Below are 26,231 nucleotides of genomic sequence, written 5' to 3' on the forward strand. Positions count from 1 at the left end.
TCAGGTAACTCCAGAATTTTTAGAGATTTTTGAATGTGTTAAAATAAATGGAGTGTAAACGTTCAGACTCACTGTGAATTTTAACTGGTGCTATTTCAATACAGGATGGGGGATGTTGTGACTGAGAGCAGCTCTGCGGAGAGGGACTTGGGGGTGCTAATTGATGAGAAGCTTGACATGAGCCGGTAATGTGCACTCACAGCCCAGTTGGCCAACCAGATCAAACGAAGTGTGGCCAGCAGGGCAAGGGAGGGGATTCTGCCCCTCTATTCCTCTTTTGTGAGACCCCATCTGGAGTATTGTGTCCAGTTCTGAAATCCTCAACATAAGAAGGATATGGAGCTGTTGGAACGGGTCCAGAGGAGGCTACAAAGATGATCAGAGGGCTGGAGCACCTCCTATATGAGGACAGACTGAGAGAGTTGGGGTTGTTCAGCCTGGAGAAGAGAAGGCTCAGAGGAGACCTTATAGTGACCTTCCAGTACCTGAAGGGGCTACAAGAAAGCTGTGGAGGGACTGCTCACAAAGGCTTGCAGTGATAAAGATTAGGGGCAATGGGTATAAACTGGAGAGGGCAAATTTATACTAGACATAAGGAAGAATTTCTTCACGATGAGGGTGGTGAGGCACTGGCACAGGCTGCCCAGAGAAGCTGTGGCTGCCCCATCCCTGGAGGTGTTCAAGGCCAGGCTGGATGGGGCCTTGGGCAGCCTGGTCTGCTGGGAGGTGTCCCTGCCATGGCAGGGAGGTGGAACGGGATGATCTTTAAGGTCCCTTCCAACCCAAACTCTTCTATGATTCTATACTGTGCCCGTTTGGGTTGACTCGCGTCTCTGGTGGGGGGCGTGGTCTGATCTGGGGGGGCGTGACCGACAATCTGGGGGCGTGGCTAGGAAGCCGAAGAGGGCGTGACTGATGCCCGCCCTCCGCCCCGGAAGCGGCGGCCACGTGATGCGGGCGGGGCCGCCGGGGCGCGCAGTGCGGAGCGGGAGCGGGGCCGCGTGCGCGCAGGGACTGAGCCGCCGCAGGTTCGTGCGGGCGTGGGGGCTGTGGGGCCCCTCCCGTCCGGCCCCGGGGCGCGAGGAGAGGCTGCGCTGCCGCTCCGCGCCCGGGCGCTTCAGGACAGGCGGGGAGGCGCCCCGGGAGCCGGCGGGAAGAGCCGCGTTCTGGTAGCAGAGGCGCGGGCCTCGCACGCGGGGTTGTGACCCGGGCGGCGTGGGATTCGCGGTTCCGGGTGCCTTGTTTGAAACGTAAACCCCTCCAGGCCATTCCAGGAACGGTAAAAGATGCCGGTCTGCTACTAAGTTCTGCCCAGACGTTAAATTTGTAAACTAAACGATTGATAAGATTCAGAGCCGCCTGAGGGTTTTGCTGGGACCAGCGTGGAGTCAGAGGGTCCGGCCAGGGGGCCTGCTGTGTTTTTTCCATTTATAATTTACCTCTTGGGTCTATTTGCGTTAATTTAGCTCGTTTTCATTTAGAGTAGGACCAGGACAGGCTGCTGGCACGCAGGAGGAATAACTCGGCATGGCCTACTGAGAAAGCACGTACAGTAAAACCTTATGTAGCATTTCGCCTGCTGTTCAGACTGTGATTCCAGATCAATGGAGCCCGCTTTTTATTATTCCTTACTGCTGCACAGCAACTGAAAACTATCCATCTGGAAGTTGGATCCAGATGACTATCTTAAATGTAGAATGCCAAATGCTGCCTTAACAACTGAAGCATTTTACTTTGGTTTTTTTCATAGTTTCCCCTTTGAGTTCTGCAGTCATATGTAAAGATGGCTCACAAGTATAAACATATGGCTAAAAAACTTGTCTGTCACCCTGTTTAGATGAGGATGCAGTGAAATACAACATGTGAATGTAAGTCTGTGGAAAGTACTATGCGATACTTACTGTCTTTGTTATAAATTCTCTTCAACCTAGCTGGTGAAAATGGCTGAAAATGGAGATGGTGAAAACATGTCTATTTTGGAAAGCAAAATCTGTCAGCAAATTGAGGTAAGTTCAATTTGTAGTTTGAGATCTGGACTGTGATGTTGTTCTGGAGACATTCATTGGTAGGGACACAGCTGATGAGAAGTTCATAGGGAGTTAGACTCCAACCTTCAGCTCTTTAAAAACGTCTGTCACACATCTATGATAGGTATTTCAGACTTTAAGATAATTCGTAATTGTAGTCTAAGTTGGAAGTTAAACTTGTCTCGAGTAGCCTGTAAGAACACCATTCAAAACCACAAAAGGTTTAACTTGCTAGTGTTCTAGGTGCAAGTGAATGTATCATTAAACAATTTATTACTGTGTTCACTGAGGTTATTGTGTCTATGCAAATGGTAACATGCATTTTAATTTTATGTGACTTAATTTTTTGGGGAGAAAATCCTCCTTTTGGGGAGTCTTTACTGGTCAAAATATTAGCACATTGCAGAACTTGCTGTTATGATTTACTGCTTTGTAATTTATTGTTGCAAATTGCAACTAAACTTATATCCCTTATCTAGATTAACTTTTTTTTCACTCAAACAGAGCACATCACTTAAAATGACACCTAAACCAAAACTTCCTGAACGACAAAAATACAGCTGTATGTGAATGTCATCAGCATATGGAGCTGTAGTCATTATTTATGAAAAACATCCAAAACAAACAGAAACCCAGAGACTGAGGAAAAATAGCTGGCAAAGTTAGACTTGTGGCACTGTGAGTTTGAGGTGTACCAGAGGGAGAGGTATTGTAAAACCTGTGCTGCCTTTTTAAAGCATAGTGATGCTGGTGGAAAGGCTTCAGCTTAGCTTATGGATTCAAGTATTTGACTGCAGTTACATGACTGCTAGTGCAAAAGAATTTAACTTATCTGTCTTGTACTGAACTGAACAATGTGTCAACCATGTGATACTCTGCTCTTCCTGTACTGCACAAAATCTTAATGAGAACAAAGTAAATGAAAAACTTATCTTACAGTGCTTTCTTGAATGAGACCTAGAAACTCTAGTCTATGTGTATGATTTATTAGTGTAGCAAATATAATACTCTTGCTTATAAGTTCCTTAAATATGGACTAAAATCTGCATCTGTTGGTGACAGATTTGACTTTTGACTGTGCTTGATCAGATTAATGAATAATTATGTTAACAGATTAAGCTTCACACTTTTGCTAAACAGCCGTCTGCCTTCGTCTCATTAATCCCATTGCATGAAGCACTGGGTTTTTTTAGAGTTTGTGTTGCAGCCAACTTTTCTACAACTAGAATGTCAAAGCAGGAAGTAATAATTTCAGAGTTTCTAATTGTTCAAATTCATGAATTTTGTTATGTCTCAATCCACTGCAGTAAGTTGTTAAATGAAAATGAGCTTTTAAGACCAAACAAAGACAAATCTCTTTCCCATCTTTCTCTTTCCCTTCTTTTTTTGCAGTACTATTTTGGCAATCACAATCTACCAAGAGACAAGTTCCTAAAGGAACAGATCAAACTAGATGATGGCTGGGTGCCTTTAGAAGTAATGATCAAATTTAACAGGTAAAATAAAGTACAACTAATCTGGAAGGAAGGGCAATAAAGTCTCTAGTTGGGACCAAGTGTCCCTGGTCTGCATGTACAATTTCTGTTGTTTTAACATTTAGCTTCAGCTTTGCCTGGATATTTGTCATAACCTGTGTCTGCTTACTCGATAGGTTAAGTCGGCTTTCAAAAGATTTTAATGTTATTGTAGAAGCACTAAGAAAATCCAAGACTGGTCTAATGGAAATAAATGAAGACAAAACTAAAATCAGAAGATCTCCAAACAAACCCCTTCCTGAATTAAATGACCAGTATAAGACTGCAATTAAAAACAGATCTGTGTATGTTGTAAGTGAACTCCTTCCTTTGCTGTGTGCTGTTCTGCATGACTTTTGACAGAAAAACACCTAAGTAAAGCTTGAATTAACTCATACTAGGTTATAATTTCTGTCAGTTTTTTGCACGTAACTGAGGCTTGTTGCTTTCTTGCAGAAAGGCTTCCCACTAGATGCAACTCTTGACGATATCAAAGAATGGCTTGAGGATAAAGGTCCAGTTGAAAACATTCAAATGAGGAGAACACTACAGAAAACTTTTAAGGTAGTTCTTGTAATGAGCAGTTAGACCTGGGGCAGGGTTACCCGAGACAGCATTCCATTCGATTTAACACTGAATATCTCTTACCATTTAACAGGGTTCAATATTTGCAGTTTTTGATAGCGTTGAATCTGCAAAGAAGTTCACAGAGATCCCAAACCAGAAGTACAAAGATACAGAGCTGATTATACTTTTCAAGTAAGTCCGCTTAACTGATGTGTGAACTATTAATGGTCAAGGGTGGATTTAGACAAGAATGTGTGTTGTCCTGAGAAGTGCAAGTTGCTATGTGGTTGTACTGGTATTGACAGCTCTACCTTTTGGAGAGCAGTGTCTCAATGCCCAAAGATAATTTCAACTATTCCTTGGCTACTGTTGTCTTATAATGCAATGCTTTAAATTGTGTTAACTTAGATTATATTCTTTTGAAGGGAGGAGTATTGTACAAAGAAGAATGAAGAAAGGAGACAAAATAAAGTGGAAGCTAAAGCAAGAGCTAAACAGTAAGTCATTATCAGCTGAAGTGCCTGAGTTTGCTCATCTGACCACACCTGAACCAACTCTTAACTAGTTTAACTTTTCTACAGGGAAAAAGAAGAAAAACAGAAACAAGCAGCAGATGCTGAAATGGTATGAGTTTCTTCAAATATCTGTATCTGAGAACTATGCAATGCTTGCTTTTGTATGGATTTTCAATCCGATACGTTATGCTCCTGCAGCTATATTTTGTAAAGATAACATGGGATATTTGGAACTTGAAATTCTGTAGTATACAGCACTTTCTAGAAAGTCACTTCAACCTTTCCAGCTAACCTGCCAGAAGACTTTGTTTTGTCATGGCATTTAATCTTTTTTTCAAGAGACTAATTTTGTTTAAAGGATCATATCCTTAATCTAAATTACCGGGCATGTTTACCTGTTCAGAAGTGATCCATATAAATGTATCATAGTAAGCAAAGAAAATAAAAAAATAAAGAAAGAGTAACATAACGCAAGACTTGGAGATCGGCACAAATAAATTACATAGAATGCTTGGGTTACTGATGGTGCTAAGGGGTGACTTAAACACTTATCACTATAATGTTTTAATACTCTTAGGACTGGGGGGGAATTAATATTCAAGCTTGACTCTTCCAACAGAAATGTGGGTCTTTTTAATTTAATTTAGAAGTGTCTGGAAGAAAAGACAGGATGTCTTTTGAAGTTTTCTGGTGATCTAGATGATCAAACATGCAGAGAAGATCTCCATGAGGTATTTTCTGATCACGGAGAAATCAAATGGATACACTTCGTCAGAGGTGCAAAGGAGGTCAGTAGAATCTTGGACAAGGAGTTAAGACCTCTGTATTGAGATCTGAAACCAAATGCTTGTCTTTTATAACAAATAAATTATTTGACTTGGGGAACTGGAGGATATTTAGAGAATTAAATTTTTGCCTTAAATTCTGTCAAAAGAACAAAAATTCTAGCCTTTTCAGTTGTTAAGTTCAAAACTGTTAATGTTTATTAGGACAGTCTGAAGGTTTTGCTTCAGTATAGGCATATTTTACATTATGCAAGAGTAATGAACTTGGTGAGGTACTTCTGAGGATATGTTGTTCATCATTCTAGCTGAAATGTTTTTGCAGTAACATTCACATGCAAATACCACTTCTTTTTAAGGGAATTATCCTATTTAAGGATATTGCAAAAGAAGCTCTGGAAAAAGCAAAAGCAGCACATAATGGAAACTTACAGCTTCGGAACAAAGATGTTAAATGGGAGTTGCTAGAAGGAGATGCAGAGAAGGAAGCTCTGAAAAAAATACTGGAAGATCAGCAAGAATTACTGAAACAGAAAACAAAAGGTCCTCCTTTTATTGATTTAAGCATTTATAATGTCCTAGAAGTAGCATTCTGTGAAAGTAATTGTAAATAGTGAATACATACTAAACATGACTTTAAAGCATTCTTATGAGCTTGGCAGTTAAGAGACAAATGATACAAAGTTCCTGACATCTTATATCCTGACAGGACGCAAAATTAAAGGAAAAGGAAGAGGGGGAAAGGTACCTCAAGGTGCATACAAAGGGAAAGTACAGTTTCAGGGCAAGAAAATAAAGTTTGAGAATGAAGAAGAAGGTGGCGAAGGTGATACTAAAACAGGTATGTCATTCTGTGCAGCGGATGCAGCTCCTTTAGTATATGGGACTGCTTTCTGGAGAAGTACCCATGTTCCTTAAAGTGTTTCAGATCTGGCCTTCCACGGCTGTCCTCTGTCAGTATCAGTAAAGTAACTGTAAGGGTCTTCTGCCTGATTCCTTCCAGAAGTATCCAAAAAGCATATTAAAACAATTACTAGATAGCAGGGCTGTTCAAAGCATCCTGCCTTGAAAGATGATGGTTGTCAGCAACACTACATAGCTACAGATCTAGTCTCTTGCATGGTGATTTTTTTTTTTTTTATCTGGTAGGATATGAGAAGCCTAACAGTCCTTCATATTAGTATTTAGCTTGGAGAAGGTGAAGAGCTAAGCTTCTGCTCATGGCACCTGCTTAAACAAAACCCAGTGAAACCTACTCCTGTTTGGATTGGATTCCTTTATCTTCTTATCTGCCCTCCTGCTGTAAAGTTATACAGAGAAGCAGCTTTTCAAAGTTAGTTTTCTAGAACATCTAAAAACTTTAAGTCACAGTAATAAGTAAACCCTCTAGCAGAGCAGTGGCTTTGGATAAACTAGGACTCATCTTTGAACTTGCATGATAGGAAGGGCTTGTTTTTTCAGAAGATTTCAGGTAATGCTGAAATGCTTTCCTTTACCGTAAATAACTACATGTTCAATCTTACAGAACCGGCAAGCCCCAAGAAGAGACCACTAGAGGAAATGGAAGAAGAACCTGCACCAAAACAATTGAAAACAGAAAATGGAGGTGGAGATCAGTAATACTAAAAAAATAGTTTTTATTGTTCCATTTTCAAAGATTTAAAGACATGCCTCAGTTCAAGAGTTTCTTGGCAGAAAATCTAATGAAATCCACTTCAATGTCAACCTGTAATGACAGGAAAGCTTCATTTTGTTGGGTTACAGCATTTTTTCTGTTTAAGAAGCATGCTTACTGTTAACATACCACCCTGGAAAACTCTTTTATATTTATAGTTTTGTTTATACTGTCAGATCCTCTCAACTCCTCTGGCACCTCATTCAAATGTAAAAGGTTCTGGACTTTGTAATCTTGCAGTTACATTAAACAGCAGCTGCCAATAAATTGAGAACTTAAAACTGCTTACTACCGAAGCCTGGATGTTAATGTAGTGTGAAGCTGTAACTGAAGTACCCAAGCTGAAGCACAGGTTCCATCACTTAAGTTCAAGTCATGAAAAGAATAGGTACAGTTGGCTAAAACTTCCAGTCTTAGCTACTCAGCATACCTAATAATCTTCCAGTCTTCTGTCTATTCCAGGATCTTTGCTTCTTCACTTGTAACGGGATACATCTACTAGGCCAGCACCCACAAACTTGCCTGTGGGCTTAAGCTTCCATAACGTAGCATTTGGACTAGATCTGTTTTAGGATGAAGTGCACAGCTTCCTCCTGTCTCCTCTAAGATGGCTCTGTGAGGGACTTCACTGGCTATAGCTATTTGCAGTAGAGCATAGAATACTGAAATAACGCTGTAGCTGTAAAATCCTACTTACTCTGGCCTTCATTACTTAGTTCAGTGTACACTCCTGGTGCAGATAGGATCAAGCAAATCACTATTAAAAGCTGAGTCAAGGACGCTACTCTTAGCTTTTTAACATCTAGTTGCAGAGCTGGCTTTAATCTTTGTGTATATCCTTGACTTGGATTACAGTGACTTCCCTGTTCAACTACAAAATGTAGTAAAAGCAATGGAACTTGATGCCATTCATCATTGTCAGTTTCTCCCAAGTGCTGTGAGTATTCCTTGGCCAGTACAGACAGCCCTAAAACTTCAAATTTTCTTGAGAATTTATTTACCTGCCTAGTGCATTTTTCTCAGTTATGTTAGGTTTTATACTTACTGATTTCTTCTTATGGAACTTGTACGATGCTGGTAGGTCATATCTAAGTTCTGTGAACAGTACCAAGAATACTTGTTACAATAGAATGGTTCGTAGTTGACTTATACCCTACATCCATGTTCTTCTCTTGCCCTTGACTGGATAACTGTGTTTACCTCTGGACTTGATTATGACTGAAATTTAAGCCAGCCACATCACACATTAAGTGGATGGCTGAAATGCGGTTGTGTTTCAAGCACTTGTGCAAATTCCATGTCTTAAGTTGTATGACTGTATAAAATATCCAGCTGGCAGTACTTAAGAACTGGGAAGATAACTTGAATGACCATCAGAAAAGTACTTAGGTGACTATAATAGATGCTTTTTTTGTGTGAGAACTGGCCTGCACTTTGCTTGCTATTTAGCAACAATCTTTTGAAGCAGGAAGGTAGGTACCTTCTGTTTGAAGGTAAAACCTAGTCCAGGAAGAAATCCGGTTCCAAGTCTGCAGAGAATATGTATTTATTATGTGCCTGCTTGTTTTTTAGCTAGGTAGCAAAGTATATGTCAAAAAAGGCTGCTTAAAAAAAGACCTGTGTCGTTTTCAGTGTTAAATCACACTTATTTTTTTTTTAACAAAAAATTAATCTTACCTGCTATGACTTCCATCTTCACGTCCCATTCATCTGCCTTCTTTTGAATGTGCTACAATATTAAATAGATACAAGTAAATTTACAAGGTTCTTTTTACACTGTCTTATAAACATCTACGCCTCTGTACATGCTTAAGAAGCCTCCTGTGCTCTTGTTTTTCAAGCTGAAACATTAGATCACATACTTATTTTGATTTATGAGAGATCTCAGTTATTAAACATGAGTAGTGTTTACCAAAAACAAGTTTCATACCCTGTAAAGGTGTGAACAAATCAGTAAAGCTATAGACAACATCAAATGCCAGTTATTTCATTACCTGGTTAATGCTCGTCCTACTAAAATGAAGGGCTCACCTGCCGTGTTGAAGTTTTGTGAAGGGAATATACAGCTGTTTTTGCCATTTGTAAAGCAGTTTTCAGAAAAATCATATCCATTCCTAAAAGAAAGTTGAAATCTGTTAGCATTGTTAAATACAAGCTTAAACAGAGGATTTAAAGATCTGCTTCGTGCTTCGATTTTTCTGGAGTAATAGCTATTTGAGAAACTGCACCACATACAGTAATGTACATAAGGTATTTCTAAAATGTAACCAATTGCTCTTAGTAAAAGATGATACAGATATGAAGTAGCTAGTATTGTTTATTTCAAACCCAGTGATCATTAGTTACAATGTCGAAGTTGTTAACAGATGCTTAGGGAATTGATTCCAGATCAGTAAAACTCTTGGTAATTACAATTGGTAATTGTAATAAAGAAGGGAGATAGTTCAGTAAAAGTGTTTCCCTTGCTATTTCATTCCAAATAATTTCTAAGTGACTTTCAGAATTACCAACCTTTATTATGCTTGGTACCAAACGGAGGGTTCATAACAACTGTGTCAAAAGTGTCTGACATGCTGTCAGATAAAGAACAGACGTCACACTGAACCATGTTGATGTTTGTGAGCTCAAAGTCTTCAATATTGCTGTTGAATATTTCCAGTGCATCTGCATCTATGTCAAACCCCACACACAATCTATTAAAAAAGCACTACATATTAGTCTCTTGCAAATAAGTGTTTAAATTCTACAGTAAAGTTTTGAAAGCGATCTATGTACACAACTTGTTTTACCTAGGAAATGTAGCAAGCATATACTATAAATTCAGTGCTGGTAAAAGTGCAAATAGCTTCTACTCTTACATACACAACTAAAACTTATTATTATATACATACCCTGCTCCTAACATTGCACTTCCAATGCTCAGCATGCCACAACCACATCCTAAATCTGCAATTGTTTTGTTTTCAATATCATCAAAGGTATTGTGAATTGTATAAAGCATACATGCTGTGAGGGGAAAAAAAAAAATCACAGGTCAATATTATCAAGTAGGTATTTGATTAATCATGAAAAGCTACTGCTGCCTTCAGAAAACTCTAAGGTTTACTTAGAAAACTAAAGGTCTCTTGTAAAGAAAAATTAAGCTGGTGTTCCCACTGCCTGTAATTCTGTCATTCATGTGCAAAAACAAGTCAAACATTTTGACAAGTTACAGAACCTCTACATGTTTGGTGGAGAGAATACATATAGAACGGTAACTATTGTTTGTGGAAAAACTGTGCCTCCAAATTTTGGGGGAAACAACAGACATACTGTAAAAGATCATAATTAAAATATGGGTGAGTGTGAAAATAGACTTTTTCTTGTGTGTCACGAAATAAGTCCATTTCAGCTTTCTTATTTACAGATGAATATGTTTCATTAACGTTATCTTTTAAATCAATTTACATGATTTTTGCATCGTACACTAACAGTATACTTGTAATGAAAAGACATTAACAGATCATTAAAAATAATTCATTACTTTCACGCTCGATACAATTCTCTACTACATCCCGTGTAACGGATTTAAAGGAGATAATGCAGTAGAAAAACCTTTTGGTTTTTAAAGTGCTGATGGAGAACGAGTAAGAGACCGGCGCTGCGGGTCCCGTCTACCTGCGATGTGCGGCCTCGTCGGATACTGTTCAAGGAGCAGTTTTGGACTTTCAAAGGCATCAACTTGTTGAAGGCAGCTTTCCAGTTCTTTAAGCTTTAATTTCTTCATAGTTTAGCTAAAGAAAATAACTCGTGATCAGTTGCAATGATATAAACGAACTACGTATTCTCTTGAATGCCCGTGTCTGTGGCCCCTCCCGGTCCCTGCTGCTCTCGCACCGATAACCGCGACCCACTCCGACAGCGCCCGGCGCGGAAACCGAGCCCCGGGGCGGGGCGAGCGCAGCGCGTTTCCGCCGCCCGGCGAACGGGAACGCGCGGCGCTGGAGCGCGGATGGGGCACAGGACGGGCTGAGGTGGAGGGGAGCTGAAAGATCGTCCAGTTCAACCCCCCATCCTTGGGCAGAGACATCCCAGCAGCCCAGGCTGCCCAAGGCCCCATCCAACCTGGCCTTGAACGCCTCCAGGGATGGGGCAGCCACAGCTCCCCTGGGCAGCCTGTGCCAGTGCCTCACCACCCTCATCGTGAAGAAACTCCTCCTAATGTCCAGTCTAAATCTGACCTCTCCAGTTTATACTGTACCCTCTCGTCCTACCACCACCAGCCTTGAAAGGTAGTCCCTCTCCAGCTTTCCTATAGGCCCCTTTCAGGCACTGGAATGCCGCTACAAGGTTTCCCCGGAGCCTTGTCTTCCCCAGGCCGAACATCCCCAGCTCTCTCAGCCTGTCCTCAGCCTTTCCCCTTCCTTTCATTACCAATTGGCTTTGGCCATCACGGTCGCTGAGCACGACGCCCGCTGCCACAGCTCCCGGCGAAAGCCGCGGTTCCCCCGCGCCGGGGGTGCAGAGTGAACGGTGGGAGGGCGGCCAGCGGCAGGCAGGCTGACCGCTCACCTTCTCCCCCCGGGATCCTGCAGAGAGCCCTGGGGCACCGCTCGGCCCGGGTCGGCCCCGCTCCCCGCGCGGGGCTGAGCCCTCGGAGTGACCCGAGCTGGAAGGGCCCCCCGAGGCTTCTGCGCAGCACCCCCCAACATTGACGCCACTGTCCAAGTGCCTCTGGAATACTGTCGGGCTCGGTGCTGTGCCTGCTGCCCCGCGAGCTGCTCCAGCGCTCCACACCCTTCGGGGAAAAACCTTATCCCAATATCCACCCCAATTCCCCGGGGCACCTTCCTGCCGCTCCCCCGGCTCCTGTCCCTGGTCACCAGAGAGCCCAGCACCGACTCCGCCCCTCGCGGGGAAGCAGCGACGCGATAGAGTCCCCAGTGACCTGAGCCGCTGCTACCCCGCCCCGCGCCTCCCGGTGCCCCGTCTCCCTCGGTGCCGGCGGGGCGGGGCGCGGCGGGAGGCGGGGCGGGGCCGGGTCTCGCGAGAGGGCGGCGCGGCGGGGCGGGCAGGGCGGCGGGGGCAGCCCCGGCGCAGCCGTGACGGCTCCGCAGTTCCCCATCATGGCGGGGGCCGGCGGCCGGGAGAAGCGGGCGACGGCGGCGCGGCTGAAGGCGGCGCTGGGAGGCGAGGGCGGCGGCGGGGCGGCGGCGGCGGGCGAGCTGCGGGCGCTGCTGGAGCGGGCGCTGTCGGGCGGCGGGGACGCGGGCGAGGCGCTGGAGTGGTGCCGCTGCCTGCTGGCGGGCGGCGAGCCCTGGGACGGCTTCGCGCAAGCCGTGCGGGCCTACGACCCGGCCACGCTCTGCGGGCTCGTCTGGACGGCCAACTTCGTGGCCTACCGCTGCCGCACGTGCGGCATTTCGCCCTGTATGAGCCTCTGCGCCGAGTGCTTCCACCAGGGCGAGCACGCCGGGCACGACTACAACATGTTCCGGAGCCAGGCGGGGGGCGCCTGCGACTGCGGCGACAGCAACGTCATGCGCGAGGCCGGGTGAGCGCGCTCGGCGGGCGGGGGCCTGCGGCGGGGACCGGGCGCGGCCGCGGCGCCGCCTCCAGCGCCGGGCGGGGCGGGGGGGTTGCCCCGGGGCTCCGAGCGCCGGGCAGAGCGGGCCGGGAGGTGCCTGTCTCCTCCTTAGTCTCTGGGCGCAGGAGGGGCGAGCGGCGGTTCTGCCTACCCCTTAGACTTGGAGGAGCCGGGCTTCTGCCTCCCCTTAAGAGTTGGTGTGCAGGGGAGCGAGAGGGGCTCCTGCCTCCCCCCTGAGACTCGGGGCAAGCCGGGCTCCTGCCTTGCTCCCTTAGACTCGGGGCGAGTAGGGCGCCTGCCTCCCCCCGAGGCGAGCGGGGCGGGGGGTGCCTGCCTCCCCCTGAGACTCTGAGCGCAGGGCGGGTGAGCAGCAGTGCTGCCTCCCCCTTATACTTGCGACGAGAAGGGCTTCTGCCTCCCCTTAAGACTTCGTATGGAGGAGGGACGAGCAGGGCTCCTGCCTCCTCCACGAGACTGGGGGCGAGCGGGGCTCCTTCCTCCCCGTTAGATTCGGGGCAGCGGGGCTTCTACCTCCCCCTAAGACTTCGTGTGCAGGGAGGGAGAGCGGGGCGCCTGCCCCCCCGCAGCCTGCCTGCCTGGGCTGGGTCGGTGGGAGCCGTGCCCTGTCTGGGCTGAACGCGGGGCCCGGCTTGCAGGACTCCAGCGAGGCGGCTCCCTTCTTTGTTGATGTGCGTGTACCTGGTTTTAGGACACGCATGGCCCTCGCACCGAGTGCCCGCTTTAGGGCGGCTGCTGAGGCAGAGGGCACGGGAGGCAGCCCCTGCCGGCTCCCACTTGCTGCCTGGGCTGGCACGGCTGCCCTGAGGTGTGCCCAGGTACTTTTGGGCTTCACCTGAGGGAATACGCTGAAACGAGCAGATTGAGTACAAGGGAGGCATTTTTGTGTTTTCCCTGTCTGCAGTTCATCTTGGCCTCTGTTTTTTTTTGTTCTTGGCCTTAAACTGAGGAATTTAATAACTCTTGGGTGGATACAGCAGTGCAGGGTTTGGAGGAAGTCAGATCTCCTTCCTGTTCTGTAACTCTGCAGAGAGACCAAAGGTGGGACTGGTGGACCTGCTTAGAAGAGGAGGAATGGGATACCTCGTTATAGAATCAAAGAGTCATAGAATAGTTTGGTTTGGAAGGGCCCTGAAAGATCATCCAGTTCTAACTCCCCTGCCATGGGCAGGGACATCCCACCAGACCAGGCTGCCCAAGGCCCCGTCCAACCTGGCCTTGAACACTTCCAGGGACGGGGCATCCACAGCTTCCCTGGGCAACCTGTGCCAGTGCCTCACGACCCTCATAGTGAAGAAATTCCTCCTTATGCCTAGTCTAATTATAACCTCCTTTGTTTCCTTTGTAGTTAATGGTCAAGTACTAGATCAGTTATTATGCTGCTACCTCCCTAATAAACTTCAAATTTCAGAACTTGGTATCTTTTTGGAGTTCCTTATGTTCCTATTTATTCACCGGAGAGATAAAGCCTTTGCCAGAAGACAGTTTGAAGTGCTTAAGTGAGGCTTCTCTTCTCATTAGCTTTCTAGAATAGTTTCTCTTGATTTTCTTCGCCTTGGTGAGATGGCATGCTCTCATATGACCAGTCTCATCTCTTCCTAATATATCCCGAGTTGTGGCATACCTAGCAGAATATGCTGGGAACATGTAGAAATACTGAATTATTTCCTTTAGCCCTTTTCATGTTTTTAACATTTACAGTGTATAATTCTGGATTGCTCACTCTGTATCTTAAGATTCCTTCTTGTTTTTACATTTCTTTTTAGAGATTTCACAAATTCTGCTTTTTTTTCCTGTTGCTTGAAGGTTATCATCTTGGCTCTGATTCTTTGTAGTCACCATTTTCCTGCTCTAGACCTTGAGGTGGCTTCGCTCTTTGTTATTGTTATGCTTCCCCCCCCTCCCCCCCACTTTGTTTCTCTTACTATCTGCTTTTGTAATTTCTTCATTCTTCCTTTTAGGTAAAATATTTTCTTATTGGTGGACTCCCTCCAATGGAAGAATTTTTTCCCTACTTGCGTTTTCATTGATTTCAGTGCTTTCAAGGAGCTGTTCCTGAAGTGACTCTTTATCAGGTCTTGTTCAACTTCTGGCGATTTTGCTTTCCTCAGTATCACTGAAGTAACAGTTCCTCTTGATTTTCAGAAGTAAGAAAAAAAATTTAATGTCACTTCTTCCAGTGCTCAGTGTGGTATAGATTTAGGGCTCCTCTTAGTGGTAGGATTTTATTAGAGCACAGATGGATCTACTTCAGGTAAATACGAAAATGACTTCTGATACTACTCTCACCCAAGAGTTTCACAGTTGTCTTTTCCTGTTTTAAACAGTGAGGAAAGCTGGTTTAGTAGAGAATAAAAATAATAAAAAAGCCTGTTAAATTTTGCAGTGTAAATAGATGCAAGCCTGAGGGAGTAAGAACGTTCTCATTTCTCTCTATACCCTACTTAATAGTAGAATTTAAGAGAAGATTGTCTTGAGTGTGAGGTAGGTCCCCTCAGGAGATTTGTTTGTTTTAGATGAAGAATTCCATAGTATCTATTCAGAAACCACGCTTCAAGGTTGGCAGTAGATTGATTGTCCAGTCTTCCTGGGCATGCAGGGGGACAGTACATGGCAATATACTGCGTGCCTGCACTCAGCACTCGGTCACTCTACTTAGCTGGAGAGCTGATGTTAAGCCAGTGCAATTAAGCGAACTAGAAAACTTTGCTGCACAAGACAAAGTTAAGCTTAAACCAATGTAAAAACATCAGTGTGTGCACAGACACAGAGAGTTTTGCCTGTTGACTTGAATTGCTTCAATGCAGCGTGTGTAGATAAACTGATTTAACATTATGTGTACAAACCAGTTGCACAATTACAAAGGTAATGGTTTACATGTTAAAATTAAGGCCTTCATGGTAGATTCAGGAAGGCAGAGTGTGTCTAGCCCGATATAACCTTGGCCACCACAGCCTAGGTTTCTATTAATAGCAAGGGAATCAAATATGGAGCCTACTTACGAACCTTATCTACCATCTGCCTGCTCAGATAAAATTTTATGTAGGTGCTGTATGTAAGTGTTACAGTAACAGTAGTTTGTTTCTGTTGGTTCTTATCATCTGCTGTCCATGTTCAGAGTTTTTTTTGATTAGATGGATCTCAAAAAATACTTCTGATGAAGTCTTAGTAAACTGATCTGCTGTAAAGGAAATCTCTCCAGTTTACTACCTGGAATATCTTCTTCTTTAGTGTGGCTAAAATAAATCTAGTGATGCTTTGGTCTGGGACATGAGGATGTGTGTGTTAATTTCTTTACTAATTAAATCTAGAATTAACTTTTTATAGAGAAGAGTGTTATTTTTTTTTTTTTAATTTGTGATGCCGTCATGTAAAGAAGCTGGAATATAGCACAATAGATGGATGCTGATTTGGTTTTGGGTACCTTGTGTAATTCTCATTTGGCTTAGAAAAAATAGGTTATCACCCTTGAACCTTTTGATTCGCATGCAAATTTCAGTGGTTTTGGTGATCAGATTAATTGCAGTTGGTCTGATCTACTAGAATGTGACTTAAACTTTAGAAAATATCCAAGTTTGTAATTGTAGCTGCTTGCCAAAGTATTAAAAAGTCTATCTGTGGTGTGGCTTAATAGGTTTTAAGATCTAGTGCTATGTCAGTAGCTGAAAATAGTACTAGTCCTCTTCCATATGGTATCTAGCCATGGGCAAATGAAATTCTGCAGCTCCATCAGAGATTATTAATAATATTTTGAGGAAGGCAACGTCTTCAGTTCTAAAGCATTTATAGTAGTCATATGCTCATAGTTCAGCAGGCAGGTTTGTCTGTTGGAGGGAAAAACCTGATGCAGTTGGATGGGGGAGATTCAGACTGGAGCATTTTTGGTTGGTAGGTGATCTTGGATTATAATGAAACTTGATAATTTATAAAATAAGCTTGAAGAAAACAGTATGCCATGTGGTCGTAATAAGAGTATAATGAGTCAGTAATCTGTTACTTATAAGTGCTGTCTTATTTCTGTGGCTGTCTTGTTCTGATTCCCTTTTAAGTCTATAGACAATAACCTGATACGCTAGAGAGCTTCTACGTTTCGGCAGTTTCATTCCCCCGTGTCCTGTTTCTGAGTATGCCTCAGTGTGTGTTGACTTATTTGTTAAATTAATCATGTGGGAAGCAGATGTTTTAGTGCTGCATTACAATACAAAGAGAATGTCTTCATCAAGGGTTGCATATCCTGAAAGGCAAAAAGCCAGGTGAAGAATTTCATTAAAGTGGTTTTTGCATTGATATTTGCTGTGTTTTTGATGGTAGTTATGGCAACAAATGGCTCCATTGACATAGAGCATTGCCTTCTCTTATGATTTACATCAAAGGGTGTAAGAAACTTATCATTTTGCACTTGTGACTTGTGCCATTTCTTTATCAGTAGGCATATGTGAAGTAAAAAAACCCCTATAGTTATAAGAAAGGTAACTGTTACAGATTGATGTTGTATACTATGTTTCCAAAAGCACTTTCAAGTACTGACCTCTAAGTGTTCTGCAGTCCTGTCTCTTATGATCCATATCTAATGTTCCATTTAGCTCTGTGTCTTAGAGTGTACATCTGTGTCGGCTTTGTGGAGATTCTGTCTGAGCTACACACTAGATCAGATCTCTTTTTTTATATTGTATCTCTCTTGGGGAGTGGTGCATCAGTTAGGTTTACCAAGATGCTTAGAAAAGGATGGAAAATTCTCTTTGCCTTCTCTTGCTGTCAACGAGTAGGAGAGGTGTATTTGTAGGTTCTTGCCTGCTAATTTTATCTTTCTTTAATTTAGTTAGAATTTACTGTTCTTTTCAGTGCATTTAAATATTTGCACCCAGTAGGTATTATTGAATAGTTAGTTTTAGTTAAATTTAAATTTTTGGACAGTAGATACCTTGTATTGGTGAGCTTTGTTGCTCTGTCCCCATATCCTTCTTTTCCTCCTCCTTCTTACTCAATTCCATATTTTATCTGTTGTCAGAGGCACTTCCTTAGAGGAGATCATTTCAGTGTGGCCCCATTGTTTGAGAGCTATGGAAGAATATATTCTATTTCTTTAACTTTCTCTTGCTAAGTAAGAGTAAAGGACCTTTTCTAATTCCAGACTCGAGGAAACTTTAACAAATGGAGTGACAATAATAAAGCAGGCTTGCTCCTGAGAAAGCTGTTGTTAATAGTTACTTGTGGTTGTATTCTGTGCTCTTTCATAAGGCAAGGTCTGTTGTATCTTGTAGCAGTTGTGATCCACTTAAGATCAGAAAAGTCAGCTATGTCTGCAGCTGGGTTCTGGGCATACAAGCAGTAACTATTTTATTGGCATTAAGGAGATTATGTAGTTATTTCATGGCCTGTCTTGCGACAGTGAATCACCTGTTTAGCTTATACACAGCGTGTTGCTGCTTAAACCTGTCCCTTCCAGTGTGATTCTATCAGTTGTATTTTTTAACTGTAGACAAGAAGGTTTCGGTTCTCCGGAATCGAGGCTAAATTTTGTAATGCAGCCTAAGGAGGGAAGGGTGCTCTTTCGGACCTTTCTTCAAGAAGCTGCTGAAGCGGATGCTTTGTCAACAGTCTGAGACTCTGCACGTTGTCAAGGAGTTTAGCTTCTGCGCATTAGAAAACAACATAAAAACATGCAGTGTTTTCAGGATTGTTGGGCTGGTACAAATGGCATTCTGTGGGACCTCTAACAACTCTCCTTTGGAAGCCCTTTGGGCTACCAAGGACTTCTGACTGAAGGGACTGAGGACAAGTCTGAGCTGTACTGCCTGTTAGCTTGGTGTGAGACTTTGAATAAACCTCTGGGCCCTGGTGGGTGCGACTGTTCAGAACAAAGACTGCACTGCCTGATCTTCCAGGTATGAGGTACAGGAATTCATGCTGGGATTCACACTGACTGCAGCATTTTGTAGAATTGCAGCTACCATGCAGTAAATAATTGATTGCCCCTGCTTTCCTCTCCACCTCCCCCAGATGCAAAGTTTGATATTTTGTATTGCTCCTTAGGATCCACAATACCATTCCATAGTTCTCACAGAGCTTCATGTTAGGTCTTATCCTTGGAAAGCAAAAAAAATATTTCAGATCACTGTTGACTATGTCCATCATGATATACAGTCAGCTCACAAACCTGCCAGTCTTGATTTTCTAAGAATGTCTCTAATTAGGACTACATCAGCCTCTAAATTAGTTGCTGCAATGTTTTCCAAATGGTTAACAGCCAAGTGATAATTTCGCGTTACTGCTTTTAGAGCTGTGGCCTGACTAGACGCCATGTACTTCATACGTAACTCAGGAATGACGTGCAGTTATTTCAAGGGAATCAGTAAGATACTCAAATTTATCAATATGCATAACTTTAAACGTTTAGAAGCCTGAACTTTTGCTGTGTTAGTCAATGAACAGACTTAAAATAATGATAGTTCTGCCCCAAAGCTTTTGCTGATAGGGCCAGTCTGATTGGAAGAACAGACAGTACTCAGAAGATTGAGCTTACAAGGTACAACTGCTGTATATCTTGTCTTAAACTTGTTTATTTGTGGTATGACTTGTCTATTGCTTTGTAATATGCCTTGGTATATATTAAGTTTAAGAGGAACTGATGTTTTGGAGGTTTATTGAAACAGTCTTGTTTAGATTTGGGCTGATGTTGATTTTTAAGTTCCTTTGCTTTGATCCTACTAACTTCTAAAGCTTCTTTTATCCCTTTTGTGAAACTATCAGCTGTCCAGGATTCTAACTTTGCTATGCTGGGGTGGAGTGTTATTTGTCTGGTACGTATCTGTTTTACCTGGAGCTGTCAGTGGATCTGTTGCGAACAGAATAAATGTGATTTTGGATGTACGTTTGGGGAACACGTTCCTAAAGAACTTTTGTCTCTTAAATCTTTCTTAATAACAATTAATATAGGTTGACTCAAAGTTCAGGCCATTCTTCCTTATCACTTGCAGAATATCAGGTATTTTACATTTTAAAAAAATCCTGGAAGGGTATCTGACAGCTGCAGTTCTGGTAGAGTAAGCTTTGAAAATACTGTGATTAATTTTGTTTACATTGAAGTAATAGAGCCGTTTGGGTATTGAGAGTAATGAGGACTATATAATGAACTCTTGTTCCCTTCATCAGAGTGCATCTCTCCTTTTCTGCACAGCACCTGCAGCCATAATAGCTCTCGTATGAAACCCATGGACACTTACTTTTCCAAGAAAACTACAAATTACATATGTAGACGCCCTGTCTGTTGGAGCCCTCACCAAAGTGGTATCTCCAGCTTAAGTTGATAACTTTTCTTAAAATCCACACATCTTACTCAAATCCTGAAGAAATGAAGGTTGCTTTTACATTTGTCTAGCACTATGGAGTTGCTTAGGACTTTGTCAGATGAAGTATTTGGGCCAAAATATTATGTGCTGTATGTTTGACCGGTTTAAATTTTCTTGGAAAAATTTTCTTACCTAGAAAAATATTTCTGTTGACTCTGTTTTGGAAACTTGAGTTTTGTTCTTTGACTAGCAGATGTACCGTCTATTTCTTTAAGGTAGATAATAGATGAGACTCTGAAAGCACCTGCGCAGGGAGAGACGGCATGTAAACTAATGGTTTGGGAAGAGTGAGGGCCAAGTAAAGTAAAGATGACTGATGCAGGCTCAGGACCAGATATTCAATTTGCTGATCTGCTTGTCTCTCAGACTTGCTTTTGAATTCAGTTGGGAATTCTGCTTTGCAAATAGTATGTAAGGCTAAGAACTCTGAAAAATTAGATCCTAAAGATTATGGCATTAAGCACCTAGAACTAGAATATGCATTTTATCTTATTTAATGTGTATTTAGGTCCATATAAAAAACAAAGATAAAATATGACACCTTTAGATTCCATGCTGTGAAAATTTTGAATGTCAATATTTTTCTCATGACCTTTTTAATGTTAGACTTCCTCAATTCCTTTTTAGAGTTGAGTTTGAAGAGTATTCTCATCAGTGCCTTTTTCAGTACAGTGAAATACTAAATTAACTGCTCGTTTAGAAAATGCTGTTTCTTGTCTCAACTGAAAAAGCTGCAACTCCTGTTGGACCAAATGATTAAAGACTGTATTCATATGTGCAAATTGAATTAAGATAATTTTAATAATCTTAATATTGCCATTAACAGCATAACTGAGGCTCTTCGTAAGAGCTTTGCTTTGCAGTCACTGTGATGTTTGAAAAAGTGTTTTGTGTGTAAGTTGTCTGGCTGTCCATCTCTTGTCATACAAATATATTTTAAATTGTGTGTAAAATGAGGCTTTTCAATCAAACAAGGTAAATGTAAGCTGTACTTAGATGCAATTACAGTGCAGTAATTGTATCTCGGAGCATTCACCCTTTTATAAAGACAATATTTTTGCAACAGAAGATGGTGTTACTCTTTTGAATTACTCTCTCATCTATCAAAATGCTCAAATTCAGCAACTGTGTCCATTCAAATGTGGGCTCAGTTTCAGCTCTACTCAGAAGTCTGTTCCTTCTCATTCTTGCTGTAATGCTAAGGTCTTAGAACTGGAACTGCTAAATCTACTGTTTCTGATTGATTGCAGGTACTTTAGTGTACTAATGAAACTCATTGTAGTTTTGTCTACTACACAAGATGTTTATGTCTGAGGCCTAAGAGAATAATAGAAATGCTCTTCTGCAGAGCTGCTTTGCCTTTTCTTTGAAGTGAAGAGCTTGCTTTGCTGAAGGGCACTCAGTATAGCACTAAATGCCAAGGGAGCTTCTGGTGAGTGACTCACTGCCTCTCTTTCTGTTGTTCTGCAAGGACTGGAATAACTTCTAAGAGTCTAATTTGTGATTTCTAGTCTCCTGATCTGGCCAAACAGCTTTTTCATGAAGGCTTATAGCCTGGGAAGATGTCCTTCAAAGGTGCTCTGGTGTTTTTCTTCTTGCAAAGCCATTAATATTTCTGCCATGTTTCATTGTCCTTCATTATCAACTCTGTTTTTTCTTTGGAGCTTTCCTGGCTAGAAGGGTTAGACTGACATCTTTCCAGTTGGCTTTGCTCCTTGTTGCAGTCCCTCACAGCAGAAATGCAAATATTCAGTGTTGTCTCTGAACTCCTCTGTAGCGTGCAGCTTTCTGAAAGAGCCGAAGAGCTGTCATTCCTTAGACCTTGGCGTCAGTACCACATTGATTCACTTTTGGAAGCCTGTTTTACAGGTGGAGGGAATTTAATTAATTTAAGTATTGAAATTTAATTACTAGCATGTGGTGGGGGAAACATGCAAAACTTGTTTTTCTGAGCAACATTTTATTTCTCTCAATTTCTTCAGAGTTACCATCATGTTTGGTTAGGTACAGTGGATTTACATTAAGCAAAGCTACAGTATATCAAAAGCCTTTTTCATCCAGATAATTTTCTAATCCTGATTATGAAAGTTATATTTTGTTCTGAACTAACATTTGTTTTAATGTGAACTGCAAAAGCAGGAAAAAAACATTTAAATGCTCTTTATCAGTATGTAAAGAATGAAAAATCAGGTCACAAAAACTGAGACGCAATTGTAGCACTCAAAATATTTTGCATCTTGCATCTATTTTGTGGTTTCAGTGTGCCTAAGAACAGTATTTGCATGTTACTTTTACAGTGGTGACAAAATGCGTAATCTTTTTAAACATGTTGAATTTTTATTTGCAAAACTTGCTTATTTTGTTTGATACTTTATGAAACATTAGTGACTATGTCAGCCATGTGGTATACAATATGAACTGTATGTAATATCTTAAATAAAACCTCATGTTAGGCTTGATGTTGTTACCGAAACGAAGAATCGAGTATAGGTTTACTTTCTTTGTTTAGGAATTGGTTTCCAGTAGCTTTCACTTGGGTCCCAGATTCTCGTCCCTAAAAGCTTCTGTTGGAGTCAGGTATTCATAGTGCTGTAGTACTGTAAGGTTTGTGAAAATGGGATGCTGCCTTTTGACAGCTTCATGATCCAGTTTAAAACAAATACAAATTATTTGTAATCATGGGGAGGCAGGGGACAAAACAAGAGAAAATTAAGGGTAAAAACAGTCCTTCTGTGCATGCATGAACTTAATGTCAAGTTTCTGAAATGCAACTGACGCTGTGGCATGTAGTGTAAGGAGGGCTGAGCAAATGTTCAAAAGCTGTAGAAATGTGATCTGGCTGCTACTGAAGGCTTTTATCAGCCGCTGTTGTAACTGGAAAAGTTTAAGAATTATCCTTTGAAGCAGTGGAGTTGCCTTCACAGCAAGCCTTGTGTCTGCCTGGTCTGCTGGTTGGTCAGGACAGCATTCGCCTGCTTTGTTGGGTTTTTGTTCTGTGTTTTGCTCCTTCTCAGGTAAGCGATGAAAGAGATGATGGCAGGATGATTCAGGGATTTCAGTCTGATTTCTGAGGAGGCAGGTCTGTGAGTGTTGGTGGATTTAACCTGGCCTAGTGAATTTTTTTAAGTAAATAACTTTTGCTAGCTTAGCTGCTGAGCTGGCTTAGCACTGGATTAATGGAGTGCCAGTGCTGGAAGAAGTGAGGGCAGAAGACAGAATTGTGACAGGAATATCCTGGCTCAACTTAAGCAGTTGTGAAACTGTAACCTAAGGAAAAGGAGTTATTTTGCCTGAAGCCACTTCTAAAAATATATTTTGGAAATTCATGGCAGAATTATTAAAGATGAAAATAGTAAGAGAGAATGGAGTGAATCTGCAAAGTCTAAAGTGAAGGTTGCTCAGATGATGTTGATGTTGCTTATATCAATAATGCATGGCATTCCTTGTTTGTGTAGATATCAACTATGTTCTTCTAAATCTTGAAAATAAGATATCAGTGCTGCATAAGAAACTTCAGAAATTATAGTTGAAGTCACGTTGACAAGATTGCTTGTTAAGCCTCTGTTTTTATTTAATTGCAAGTTACTGTGTTATTCTCTGGTTTTGCTGAAATTAGCGTTGTCTTTTTGTAAAAAAAGCAATTTCAAAGCTAGGGAACTGCATAGCAAACAAACCCGAGAATATGCTTTTGAATCAGAGAAAAGAATAAGGGAAAAAGACAGTGGTTGTGTCTCCACGTAGACCTATATTTTAGTACTTCTGTGTTAGACCTCCTCGAAGTGGTGGATTTCCAAGGCTTGATGTTACCAGGAGAGATATGGAAAAAACTCCTTTTTGTTGCCCATTAAAACACTATTCGAGTAGTCTTGGAAGCATTTTGAAATGCAGGTCTAGGTAGACTGACCATTCTTTAGCTGATGCTGTCGTAAGGAAGCTCGCTCAGGAGTACAAGGCACTGATTATGGAATAGCTTTGTCTGCTGTTTGTCCAGTGACTGTGTAACCCATTGAGAAGTTTTTCACAGGTTTCTCCTTCTGCCTGTATAAGAAGTTTCAGCTTGTTTCTTCCATGGCACAGTTTGTGTTTCTGTCTCTTTTTGGTTAAATCAGCTGTTGTTTTAAATCTGACGATCTTCCAATCCTCTGTCTGTCATTTTGATCAATATTTGTAGAAGAATTGTTATAGCACTCTGTAAAGGCAGTAGGTCTTTGAGTAGAACGCAGTATTAGTATTTCAGGATTGTAGAAGTAATGTAAAGTGGCAGGATTGGTTTTCCGTAATTTGATGTAAAACGGAGTCTCATGGGTGAATATTACAAACTTTGGCTCAGTAAGATTTCTTCAGCCTGACTTGTAAATAATGAAATCTGAGCATTGGCTTTCTGGATCATTGTGGCTTAGATTCGTTCTTGCCTTTGAAATTCAGAATGGCCAATAGCTTGTGCAGAGGTGAGTTGTGTCAGTATGGGTGTGTTCTGGGATCCTTACCACGTAAGCGTTTCTAGCTGTTAGTTAAGAATGGCTACAATAATATATTGATTTCAGACAATACTTTGAAGCCTTTGAACCATAAATATAGAATGAGTCTCGTCTTGTAAAATGATACTGGCATTCCTACTTTTAAGGTTTAGGGCCTGGTATCTAGAAACTCCTGTAATTTGTGCATGTGACAGTGAAAGGACATTTCCTTACAATGAATTAAATTTGAGTTCTTCCTTGTTTTTCCAGAACCTGTATTATTATAGTAATTTAAGCACACTCTGTAAGTCAATAATGCTTTCTTGGAAGTCTCAAGAGAACACGTGATTCATAACCTTTAGCTACAGGATATGTTAAATTCAGGATAATTAATCTGTAGGCCGATGCACAAGTGCTGTGGTCACATAGACTTCTTAGGGAGCAGAGCTCTTTATTTTCTGGGGAAGGAAGCCTTCTGCTTACCAGAAATTTGGATTCAAAACAACTTTGTGTGAATTTTGTAATGGTGGCTTCCTTAGCTTGTGATCATAACCAGCAAAAACATCTTTTAGGTGGATGCAGAATATATGGGGGAACCAAGCAGAAGATTTTAAAACACAGTGCACAATTCTTTCCTTGTGAGTCCTTTAAGTCTTTATTTACTTTTGATCTCTCCCTGTAAGGGTAATGGTGAAAGGGAAACCAAATTCATTTAAGGTAATAAATGAGGTCCCGTACTGCAGCATAGATCAGGCCAGATGTGTGGTTTATGGCAGTTCAGGTTTCCATATGTGGGTGAGACAGCAGCGAATGACAAAAGTGAAGAAGTGAATGACTTTTCACACTTCTGTGAATGTCATTTGCAAAAGTGAATGACAAAAGTGGAAATCATCCACTTGTGCATTAATTAACAGAAAGTTGTCAGTTATCACTGAGCTCTTTCTGCAAGGCATCCTGCCCTCACCAGGGATAAATAGGCTGTAAATAAAAACTGCAAATCATCTAGATAATATTGTCCTTGTTTATCTTTTCTTAATAAAAAGTGTAATCTGTAATGTATAAGAGCTGGACTTGCATCCTCCTTTTTTCTTTTTTTATGTTCTAGCTTCAGATGCTTGCTTTTTGGCTTTCTTCTATTTCCTTCTTCTCTCGGAGATGATACTTTAATGGTCATCAAAGAAGAAACGGTTATGTTGTAGAAAGTAGTAGGCTTCTGGAAAATATGGCATAGCAAATGCAATGAAGACATGAATAAATTTAGAAAAGAATTTTCATGTTCCAAACAAAGTTGAATCTATTTCTGCATCTTTATGTTGAAAAATTACTGACATCTAATGAATTGTTCCAATAAAGTTCACTTTTTTCCTGATCTGTTTTTAGACTTTTTATTCCTTGTTAGCTTCTTTTCAGACGTGGATAAATAACCCTTTGATGTTGGTAAATGTCCTCTCTAAAAATAGATTTGGAACAGGAAAGTATTCGGTGGCTCTTGAGTCAGGATCATGTTAAGTCAGTGGGAAATCATTCTGTCTGCTCTAATGGGGTTTGGCTCAAACTCATGTCATTGTGCATTAGCCAAGCCTCAACTACCACCATACAGGAATTCTCCAAAGAAATGTTTTCTTTTCTTTGTAAATGAAACAATTTTCACAACTTTTGCAGGGTGTTGCTATCATCTTGATAAGTAAACCTTAGTTGATATACACGTGAAATAAATACTTAACCTGCTTAATAACTTAATACTGCTTTTGGAAGTTTTTA

At 41.8% G+C, this 26,231-nt stretch overlaps 3 protein-coding genes across 13 annotated transcripts in view; 2 read left to right on the forward strand and 1 right to left on the reverse strand.

The window, feature by feature from the left end:
• The first annotated feature begins 906 nt into the window (after nucleotides 1-906).
• Nucleotides 907-8,109, forward strand: SSB (small RNA binding exonuclease protection factor La). Of its 2 annotated transcripts, none has more exons than XM_054070539.1 (12): nucleotides 907-1,028; nucleotides 1,932-2,006; nucleotides 3,420-3,523; nucleotides 3,679-3,853; nucleotides 3,998-4,105; nucleotides 4,200-4,300; nucleotides 4,534-4,605; nucleotides 4,690-4,732; nucleotides 5,271-5,411; nucleotides 5,765-5,948; nucleotides 6,115-6,246; nucleotides 6,931-8,108. In XM_054070539.1, the coding sequence occupies exons 2-12, from the start codon at nucleotides 1,941-1,943 to the stop codon at nucleotides 7,023-7,025; spliced, it is 1,221 nt and encodes a 406-aa protein (XP_053926514.1). In that variant the 5' UTR covers nucleotides 907-1,028; nucleotides 1,932-1,940; the 3' UTR covers nucleotides 7,026-8,108. The 2 variants fall into 2 exon arrangements, with proteins under 2 accessions (XP_053926514.1, XP_053926515.1); XM_054070540.1 differs by lacking the exon at nucleotides 907-1,028 and adding an exon at nucleotides 1,079-1,279 and having other exon boundaries at nucleotides 6,931-8,109.
• On the reverse strand, nucleotides 6,992-12,092 carry METTL5 (methyltransferase 5, N6-adenosine). 6 transcript variants are annotated; one of them, XM_054070544.1, is made up of 8 exons: nucleotides 12,008-12,092; nucleotides 10,738-10,853; nucleotides 9,972-10,086; nucleotides 9,592-9,773; nucleotides 9,112-9,194; nucleotides 8,758-8,809; nucleotides 8,126-8,175; nucleotides 7,048-7,131 (listed from the first exon to the last, which is right to left on the reverse strand). In XM_054070544.1, exons 2-8 carry the CDS (start codon nucleotides 10,844-10,846, stop codon nucleotides 7,078-7,080), a joined length of 645 nt encoding a protein of 214 aa, XP_053926519.1. In that variant the 5' UTR covers nucleotides 10,847-10,853; nucleotides 12,008-12,092; the 3' UTR covers nucleotides 7,048-7,077. The 6 variants fall into 6 exon arrangements, with proteins under 6 accessions (XP_053926522.1, XP_053926519.1, XP_053926517.1 ...); XM_054070542.1 differs by having other exon boundaries at nucleotides 11,907-12,027; XM_054070546.1 differs by lacking the exon at nucleotides 12,008-12,092 and adding an exon at nucleotides 11,632-11,888.
• The window catches only part of UBR3 (ubiquitin protein ligase E3 component n-recognin 3), a 111,785-nt gene continuing 97,643 nt past the window's right edge, over nucleotides 12,090-26,231 (forward strand). For 3 of the 5 annotated variants that reach the window (XM_054070536.1, XM_054070537.1, XM_054070538.1), the window contains exon 1: nucleotides 12,090-12,613. In XM_054070536.1, coding sequence (XP_053926511.1) covers nucleotides 12,186-12,613 — 428 coding nt within the window. In that variant the 5' untranslated portion in view covers nucleotides 12,090-12,185. The remainder of the gene's footprint in view (nucleotides 12,614-26,231) is intronic. The other 2 variants (XM_054070534.1, XM_054070535.1) reach the window with 1 other exon arrangement.

The sequence above is a fragment of the Cuculus canorus genome, chromosome 6, assembly GCF_017976375.1.
Source record: "Cuculus canorus isolate bCucCan1 chromosome 6, bCucCan1.pri, whole genome shotgun sequence".
Classification (NCBI taxonomy): domain Eukaryota; kingdom Metazoa; phylum Chordata; class Aves; order Cuculiformes; family Cuculidae; genus Cuculus; species Cuculus canorus.